The following is a 10,092-nucleotide window of genomic DNA, read 5'->3' as shown; positions in this document are numbered from 1 at the left end:
GTGAGTTTCGCAAGGAACTGTCAACTCATCATCGCCAGGCAATGTCTGGTCTCAGTTTGGTCTGTACGATGTCAGGGAAGATCAATTTTCTTCTGAGGTCAACTGCCATTTCCCACTTGTCTGCTTCATCAAGGAAGTACGTTGTTGCTGCTTTCTTCTTTGATGCAGCCTGACCTTCTTTGACGAATTGTATCATCTGTGGATTCTGCTTTACACTCTTCTTGGTTCTTCACGTTCCAAGGTGTCTGCAAGTTCTCCAAGTACACAGTCATGTCTCCATCTGTATCTGCCTTGGGGTAACGATGTGGCGCATGCTGGCATCACATGTGCCATGGTTCCTATCTTGTCGCACAATGGACACTCTGGGTTGTCTTGTAGTCCCCATCGGTGTAAGTTGGCAGGTGACAGAAGCAGATCTTACCAAGAAGCTCGGTCTGACTGATTCGTAGCGCCAGATTTCTGCCCATGTCAGCTTTCTGTCAGTGGTACACCGCTTCGTCCAAGCGCCTTGGGCCCCCATGGCAACTGCTCTTGTCATTCTTTCTTCCTCATCTACCAAGCGTACTTCTTTCTGTATCACCTGTCTCCTCCTGATACTATCCGCGGAGCCCTATCTCTGGCTTTTGATGATACCGAGCCCTTGACGACCAACAGCAGTAGTTCCGATTATATCTTGATTCTTTGTGCTGGAGTCTACTTTCGTCTTCGCTGGCTGCCTGGCTTGCAGACCATTTCCGTCCTGTCCGCGTTTCAATTCCTGCTTTTCGGACTAAATCATCCTTTGACTCCTTAAGAGTGGCCACCAGTCTTGTCTTTGCAACCTTGAACACCTCCACCAATGACGTGAGTGGGAGCTGCAGCTTATTAGTGTTGCTGAAGCTGGGTTGGACCACTGGCCATCGACGTAGGTATCTGCTGACCGTTCTTTCAAAGCCTTTTTCTGTTGATACTGCTATTTCGTAAAGCATTAAGGACCACATCAATCTAGGAAGGGGCCCATGCTGAAAAAAAACATGTCTTATACTTCCCAGGCAGGTCAGTCTGGTCAATCTTTCTTTTAATGACCAGACTTCGCGACTTCTTTGCCTTGAGTTTCATTCTTGCCAATGTGGCAGCCTCATCCAATGTGTATAACACCCATCTCGCCTGTATATGAGTCTTTGTTGATACCGTCAAGTCGTCCATGCAACTTCTGCTTGATATATCCACGGATACAGTTTAGAACCTCGGGTTACCCTCTTGGCTGCGATGATGATGAAGTTCATTCCCATTGAAAAACAAGACGGCGGAGATGGTACATCCAGTGGCGATGCACATCTCTAGCTGTTGCCAAGATGTCGTCCTGTTGCCCACTGCAAAGCGCTGTATGCCATTGAAGTACCCGTTGATGCTTCCTCGTTAGTGTGTAAGGGTTCAGGAATGTAGTACTGCTTTATGGCTACCTCGATCAACTGGTGTAGTATAGAATCATAGTCATTTGCGAAGTCCAGCCAGAGACCTTTACTTCTCAGATCAGTTGGCTTATAGCACTGGTATGTTCAACACATCCGCAAAATCCTGGCACACCTCCTTTCTGAACTAACATATTAATATACTTGTTGGCTGTCAGGTAAGCAGTCAGCCGTCTTGATAGGATCGCAAAACAGATTTGATTTTCTCTTCAACGTTCTGATTGATGTGTCTGGAGAACTATTAATTGTACAGCACAAACTAGTGAATACACAGCACAGAATAAAATATGTTTATGACAAACTAGTAAACATACAAAACAAACAGCTTTATCAACATAACAAATTATGATTTGTACCGAATATATTGGAAAAAGCACATGACGAACTAATAATTATCACTATTATTAATAACGCAGTTTAGGCGTTCCATACGTTTTACCTGAAAAACAACGTGTAGTTGATATGTGTCATATTTGTATGCACATTTATTGTTCTGAACTGATTGATGTGTCTGGAGTCCTTCTCCTTGTGGATGAAAATACCCTTGCTTGTTGCCAACAATATGAAACATTTTCCTTTCTCCTTCTCATTGGACGTCTTATATGCCTTATGACGAACTATTAATTGCACAGCACAAACTAGTGAATGCGCAGCACAAACTAAAATATGTACAGGACAAACTAGCAAATGTACATAACAAACTGCTTTATCTACATAACAAATTATCATTTGTACCGAATATATTGGAAATGACACATGACGATCTAATAATTATCGCGCAAATGCAGTTTTGGCGTTCCATGCGTTTTACTGAGAAACAACGTGTAGTTGATAAGTGTCATTTGTATGCACATTGTCTAGAATCTAAATTGATTGCAAAATACAATGGTTCCTCATGAAAAGATGCAAAATTATGAATTTTAATACAATTATATTGGTGATATCTTATGAAAAATCCAGCTATTGTTAGCTCATCTGAGCAATGCTCAGGAGAGTTTTTGTAATCGCTCGATGTCCGGCGTCCGTCGTCTGTCGTCTGTCAACATTTACCTTGTGTATGCGATAGAGGCTGTATTTTTCAACTGATCTTCATGAAATTTCGTCAGAATGATAGCCTTGATGAGATATAGGCCAAGTTAGAAAATGGGTTATCTGGGGTTTAAAACTAGGTCACTATGTCAAATCAAAGAAAAACATTTTGTATGCTATAGAGGCTGTATTTTTCAATTGACTGTCATAAATTTTTGTTAAAATAATTACCTTGATAAAAGTTAGGCTAGGTTTGAAAATGGATTATCTGGGGTCAAAAACTAGGTCACTAGGTCTAATCAAAGAAAAACGATGTGTATGTGATAGAGGCTGTATTTTTTAATTGATTGTCATGAATTTTAGTCAAAATGATTACCTTGATAAAATCTAGGCCAAGTTTGAAAATGGATTATCTGGGTCCAAAAACTAGGTCACTAGGTCAAATCAAAGAAAAACCTTGTGTATGCGGTTGAGGACGTATTTTTCAACTGATCTTCATGAAACTTTGTCAGAGTAATTGCCTTAATAAAATCTAGGACAAGTTTGAAAATGGATTATCTGGAATCAAAAAGTAGGTCACTAGGTCAAATCAAAGAAAAACCTTGTTTATGCGATAGAAGCTGTATTTGTCAATTGATCTTCATGAATTTTGGTCAGAGTAATTGGCTTGATAAAATCTAGGTCAAGTTTGAATATGGATTATCTTGGGTCAAAAACTAGGTCACTAGGTCATATCAAAGGAAAAGCTTGTTTATGCAATAGGGACTGCATTTTACACCGAATATTCATAAAATTTGCTCACAATGTTTGTCTGGATAAAATCTAGGTCAAATCTGAATGTGGGTTATCTGGTTTCAAAAGCTAGGTCACCCGGTCAAATTAAAGAAAAACATTGTGTACGCAATAGGGGCTGCATTTTACACTGGATATTCATAAAATTTGGTCAGAATGATAGCCTTGATGAAGTCTAGGCTAAAGTCGAATATGGGTTATCTGGGATCAAAACCTAGGTCACTAGATTAAATCAAAGAAAAAACATGTGTATGCGATAGAGGCTGTATTTTTCAACTGATCTTCATGAAATTTTGTCGAAATGATAACCTTGATGAAATCTAGGTCAAGTTTGAAAATGGGTCATCTGGGATCAAAAACTAGGTCACTAGGTCAAATCAAGGAAAAACCTTGTGTATGCAATAGGGTCTGCATTTTACACTGGATTTTCATAAAATTTAATCAGAATGGTGCCTTGATAAAATCTAGGTCAAGTTTAAAAACTAGGTCACTAGGTCAAATCAAAGAAAAACATGTGTATGCGATAGAGGTTGTATTTTTCAATTGATCTTCATGAAATTTGGTCAGAATAAAAGCCTTGATGAAATCTAGGTCAAGTTCGAATATGGGTCATCTGGGGTCAAAAACTAGGTCACTAGGTCAGATCCAAGAAAATACTTGTTTATACTCAAGATGTTTGCTCAAATTTTAATGAAAATCAGTCAGACTATCTGTTTCCATGAAATCACTAGGTCAAACATGTTTACACTGTTATGGTGTGTTTCTCAGGTGAGCGACCAGGGCCATCTTGGCCCTCTTGTTTACAATTGTGTAGAATCTAGTCATTAAAACTACCGAAAATGTAACTACTGCGGGTGGGGTATTTTAACCCCTAAATTTAGGCAGAAAACGTCAAAATTTAGAAGAAACTGCAACAGCAAGTCCTTGATTGCTTTAGAATAATTACAAAGTCAAAACGTTAATACATGAAAGTCAGTATTGAAACAGCATTGTATTTTATTTCTAAACGGTAGTTGTTTGAAGAGAGAGAATTCCGCATTTCTCATATACCATGTTAATAAACTTGTTTACATTTTTTGTAAACAGGTAAACATGTTTGGCATACGGTAGAAAGCGGTATCTGGCCATAAACTTTCCCAAAGTGGAAGTATTTAAGGTTGATGTAAATACTTTTGCCTAAAAATTAAAAAACTACTCTTGTAATTACAGAAACTTGCCGATCAACCAATATATATTTCACAAAATTATATCAATTGTTTATCGGTTATTTCTCAAGAGGGGGTAACCTATTATGATAACTATGACATGCCTATTCAAAGGTTCAAAGATTAAATTTCAAACTTTAAACTAGGGTGTTTTATACACTAATAATGTTAATGTAATTGACATTTATCGATCAAAATAGAAAGCGTATAATATATATTTATCCTGTTTGTATATTGCTGTAGTTGTGATTACGGATTTGGAAGTTATTTTTACTAAATTTGCTCAGGTCAGTAGCTCTAGATGTTCCATAAATTAAAGTTCACTCAACAGACTTTTCATTCTTAACTGTCGGCTTAACAGTTTTTTTATAGCAGTACACGGTTTGATACAAACAGTTCCTTTTGCGCTTTCCTTTTTCAACATTTATCGTAATAAAGACTTTTTGTGTCGATTCGACGTAAAATCCAACTCACTCTAATCACGATTGCAAACTTGTATATAACTAACGTTTTATTCTGTAAAACCGGAACACGTGTATTTTATGTATACAGGTTCACAACGGCTTAGCACAAATAAACAAAAATGAAGGCAGTATTAAAAACGAAACGTACATGAAGAAAGAACACAACAGGGCACCGTCTCGGAAAGGTCAACGGCAAAGGAACCATTTGGTTTACTATTACCAGGAACACACTTTAACCCCACCATGTCCCAAGACATTTGTAAACATAATTGCATCCCCACCTCCCCACATTAGACATATTTTATGAAGGGCATGTCTGTTATTATGATTATTTATTTTCAGAATGTTTAGCGTTCCAGAATATTCGCCTAACATGTCACAGAGACTGTCTCGGGTGTTGGATGATATTGGAGTGAACGAGAGAATTGTACTTAAGAGAAGACGGGCGAACATTCTAAATGAAATAAATGATTCACTAACCAACGCAATGCTTCAGGATGAGGACACTTCTACTTACTGGTTGGGGAGTAGAACAGAAGGTACAACAACACCAGGACTGCAGTCAGACGTTGATATTTTGACTTGCATGCGAGATTACAATGTTATACAGGACTTGGAGAAATTGCAACCTGACTGTACCAACCTCCTCATTGTCAATACGGAATCAATGTCACCTGGTTACTGCTATCTGCAAGTGATACAAGATGAGTCATCAACTCCTGTTGAAGATTTATCAAATGATAACTTCATAACTGATGTACATGGACGTGTATTTCTTAAAAACACGAAAGTCAATGCTCCCGTAGATCTTGTATGTGAATATTTACAAGATATGCATGGTCCTTCATTAGCTCTTAGTTTGGAAGGTACATGTGATATGGATCTAGTTTCCGCCTTCCCATGTTCATCTTGGCCGCAGTCAGCAGTCAACTTGTCAGAGTCAAGACAGTGGCCAACAGTTGAAATGCAGGTATACGCAGAGAGCAGCGGATGTTTACTTGTACCTGTTGGCAGTAACATTGGAGAAAATACAGAATAAGAATGGAGAATATCTACTTGTTTGGCTGAGAGGTGCATGATGTTTAATTTAAACATCACACAAATTCGTTGTTACGTTTTAATGAAGATGTTGCTTAAAACATATATCAACCAAAAGGATGAAGATAATATTTCAAGTTTTATGTGTAAAACAATACTTTTACATCTTGCCAAAAACTTAAGATCAAATATTTGGCAAGAAAACAATTTGTTCAAATGTTTATCGATTTACATATCAGCATTACAAAATTGCATATCAAATGGACAGTGTCCACACTTCTTTATACCGGAAAACAATCTGATGGGCAGAAAGTTTTCGACAGAAATCAAACTCATTCTCACTGAAAGAGTGCAGCAACTGATATATAGTTATGGACAAGCTTTGCTTGGAATTGAGATAGATGAACTTGGACAGAGAATACTCAGCAGTGTGAACAGTCTGCATCGAATAGAAAAAACTGTGGCACCGAACGGAAAAAGCAAAGAAGTGATTGCAGGATCATTGTCTAGAGATGTTTTTGATAGACACGAAAGTCATTTACAAACTTTAGCACAACTACATAAATTGGATTTCAGTGATGTATTTGCAATTACGTCCCTTTTGCATTGTATATCTAAACTTACTGTCTGCAACAAACAAGCAAACAGCTTAGAAAAGTTAGCAGTGAGATTGTTGGTTCCACTGCTATACTCAACACTTGGTTCTGTTATAGCATCATGCAACACTGGCTTTGACAGATGTGTACCAGAAGGAGCACTTGCTTTATTTTTAGCAGGTATACGATCAGACATATTATCCGGTTGGTTGAAACTTGCATCTGCACTTTACTGCTCAGGAGAATACGAAAAGACAGAAATTATACTAAGGATCATTGGAGGACAGCCTGAAATAAACTCTGCACAGGTGATATGCGGCTGTTACAACCCAGGAGACCCTGCCATTTATGCAGAACTTGCAAGAGTTTCTAACGAACGCAATGAGGAAGCTGCAAGACAGGCTATAACAATTTGCATCAAGTTTTTACCATCCGAAATGAACTGCGTTCCACATGAACTGCTGTACGAAATGTTCAGATCTACAGAGGAAGATATACAGAACAGGTCTGATTTTGAAATCTGGATGGACTGGGCTGTGGTTGATTGTGTTTCCTACTTGTATTTCCTACAGTACAAGACATACGGACATCTTAGAAAACGTGCGGAACAGCAACGTGCACTCAGAAACCTTGCGAAAACAATAGACGCAGATTTTCGTCTACGTCACAGGGAAACAGCCCTGAATCTTCTAGGACAATGTCTAGAACATGAAGGTAGAGGTACGCATGCTCTTCAATGTTATATGAGGTCAATAAATATCAGGGAAAGAAACAATGCAGCTAGAATGCATATATGCATGTTGCTGTCAAATCTCATCAACAGAAATTAAGTAAATAAGGCTACTGAAGTTATTTGTAGTGGTTTTTCAAACAGTGTAACGTAAAAATAGATTGATCCACCCTCCTGCAGCGCCTGTATATGGCCTTGACAGTGCTGTTATAAATGTTTTAAGAAAATTTTTTATGTCGGACAAAACGCACATAATGCTGGAAAATATAGCAGTTTTGCATTCCTGTGTTTCTTGCATTTGTTGCTTTCTTTAAGAATCTGGTCATATTTGTGAAATAAATGTGCCTATATATTCTGTTTTCTTGCTATATTTATCACTTACTGTGTTTATCAAACCTTTGTTATCAGTCATTTTATTTTAGTCATCTTTGGACTGAATACCTTGCAATTATGATCGGATGCCAGCTTTTGAGTCAGCATCGAAGGGTACAAATAGATAGGACTTCATCGCCTCATTTCGGTGCACAGTTACAGACATATCATATTACGAAGTACTTCCGGTGTGGGTTAGCCTCAGTGCCATCACGAATCTACATGATAAATATGAATCAAATTCATCACAGTTCAATAGCTATAATGACCAACTTTATTACTTGGGTCAGCAAGTGGCTCAACAATATAACTCACGGGTGAAGCTGCTTATTCTGATATATTGATTGCAAGATACTGAAATGAATTATGCATGTTTACAAATGAAAAACTATAGTTTTTATTAAACCTGACATATTTTATTTTGATTTTCTTAAGTTCTGTTAAAATTGTACCTTACTAGACCATACTGATAAACATACCCTGTAAGCTGAGGTGGGTATTAACAATTATAGTTCGATGTCCTATGTCACCGGCATTGTACAATTATATAGTACTCTATAAATAGGCACATGTACAATGAATTCAATATAATATATAGATAAAGCTCAATCGAAAAAAAGATTGCAACAGCTGTGTGAGAGTGTAGTTGTAGTTAATGAAGCATCACTTTCTTACGAAATAACCAACGCTCTTTTTTTTCTTTTCTATACCAGTAGTAGAGATGTTTTTCTTTATAGGAATATCTGATATTGTATGTCAAGATGTAAACAAGTATGTGGATTATATATTAAACAAGTTAAAGCATAGCAAAAGTTCATTCTATGGCACATCTATATACATGTAAATATATAATGATCATCTTGTAAAATTTTGGTTGCAATGTCTGTTTTATACTGCAAAAAAAAAGTGTCAAGTAGGTATTTACGCTAGTTATTATTTAACATAAATTGTTAAATCAAACAACAAATTAAATCTGTTACCACTTTCAGTTGAGTAAATACGGCAATAAGACATTGACCCGGTCAGTCCATTACGATTCAATGCGTGAATATTTTTTTTTTAATTTCAGCAAACAAAGGTTGCTCATTTATTATCCCCGTCATTGTGGAGAGTGGGGTCGGAGAGCCATCCACCACTTCCCCTTACAGAATCATGTATATATGGCAACTACACATATAATTTTTCTTAACTAATAATAAAGATACAGTTATACAACTTCGTTTAAAAATGGGGTTTTCGTATTTTTTTTCCATTTACGATGTGTTTGTGCTATTCTAGCCAAGCAAACTGTCCTATATTGTATAGCGTTTTAACTCTTCGTTTCAAAATGTTTGGTACATAGTGTTATTTAGCCACAAAATCTACCAATCCATTTTGAACACTGAAACAAAATGTTAGATATTGCTACAACGTAAAAAAAATGCTACAACGTAAACAAAAAAAAAACTTCTTGGATCACTAGTTACAACTGAGATTTAAAATAACGAAATGTCAGTAACGTGTCTGAAACATACTATAAAAGTCTTTACTATATACAAATGCATACATTAAGTGATCATATCAAACATTTTGAAACAATGCGTGAAATTGTTGCGCATAATTAGAGGGTCGCATATTAACCATGCATTTGAAGGCAAGTTGTTTACATGTAAATTTGCTGATGTATGTCTATCTGTTTGTACATATGTTATGTTCTTCAAGAATGGAGGAAATAAAAGAATCAATCAAGCATCCTCGGGTTTAGTAATATGTAATACACGGACGCGTTCAGTCAGAGAGTCGCCTCAATAAGGAAAGAATAGTTTTAAGGTCAGAGGTTATTTCTAAGGTCACGGCGTTTGACTGGCCAGCTTGTAATGACAACAGCTTTCGATATCAATAGCTCAGTCAAGTGTGGCATACCAAATTAAAATGTTCCTTCCCAAAAAAGAACAGTCATATTTAATAGTGTTCATGTTTCAAAACATGCCTAAACATCCCGGATCAAGTGTAAATTACGTCACAAGAGGTTGATCATACACTGAAAATAACGCAGATTGTAAACATGAGGACGCCATCTTTTTACTATACACCCTAGAAAAATATAAACGCAACATCAATTTAGGACAAGACAGTTATTTTATTCTTGCAGCTTGTGTGTAACTATTCTTATATCAGTCACATGTGCACGAGAGGCTCGTGTTTTAAATCATGTAGTACAAACTCCATAGCTTGTATTTATAAATATTAAATGTTGCTATATGTCGAGGTCGATTACAAATTAAGGGAGCACCATTACTTTTATTTTTTTCTAAACTTTAGCGAATTTTTATTAATACCATTATTGACTTTGACTCTTATTAGAGAAGTATGCATTTTAACTTTTAGCCTGCTGACGGCAAGTGATTTTGCCTTTGCGACCAGTGCAGACCTATT

At 36.9% G+C, this 10,092-nt stretch overlaps 1 protein-coding gene across 1 annotated transcript; it reads left to right on the top strand.

Annotated features, from left to right (window-relative positions):
* The first annotated feature begins 4,626 nt into the window (after positions 1 to 4,626).
* LOC123534561 (uncharacterized) lies at positions 4,627 to 8,418 on the top strand. Its single transcript, XM_045316850.2, has 2 exons — positions 4,627 to 4,764; positions 5,284 to 8,418. Exon 2 carries the CDS (start codon positions 6,017 to 6,019, stop codon positions 7,403 to 7,405), a length of 1,389 nt encoding a protein of 462 aa, XP_045172785.2. The 5' UTR covers positions 4,627 to 4,764; positions 5,284 to 6,016; the 3' UTR covers positions 7,406 to 8,418.
* The last annotated feature ends 1,674 nt before the right edge of the window (positions 8,419 to 10,092 follow it).

The sequence above is a fragment of the Mercenaria mercenaria genome, chromosome 12, assembly GCF_021730395.1.
Source record: "Mercenaria mercenaria strain notata chromosome 12, MADL_Memer_1, whole genome shotgun sequence".
In the NCBI taxonomy this organism is placed as follows: domain Eukaryota; kingdom Metazoa; phylum Mollusca; class Bivalvia; order Venerida; family Veneridae; genus Mercenaria; species Mercenaria mercenaria.
This window is presented reverse-complemented; position numbering and strand designations above follow the sequence as displayed.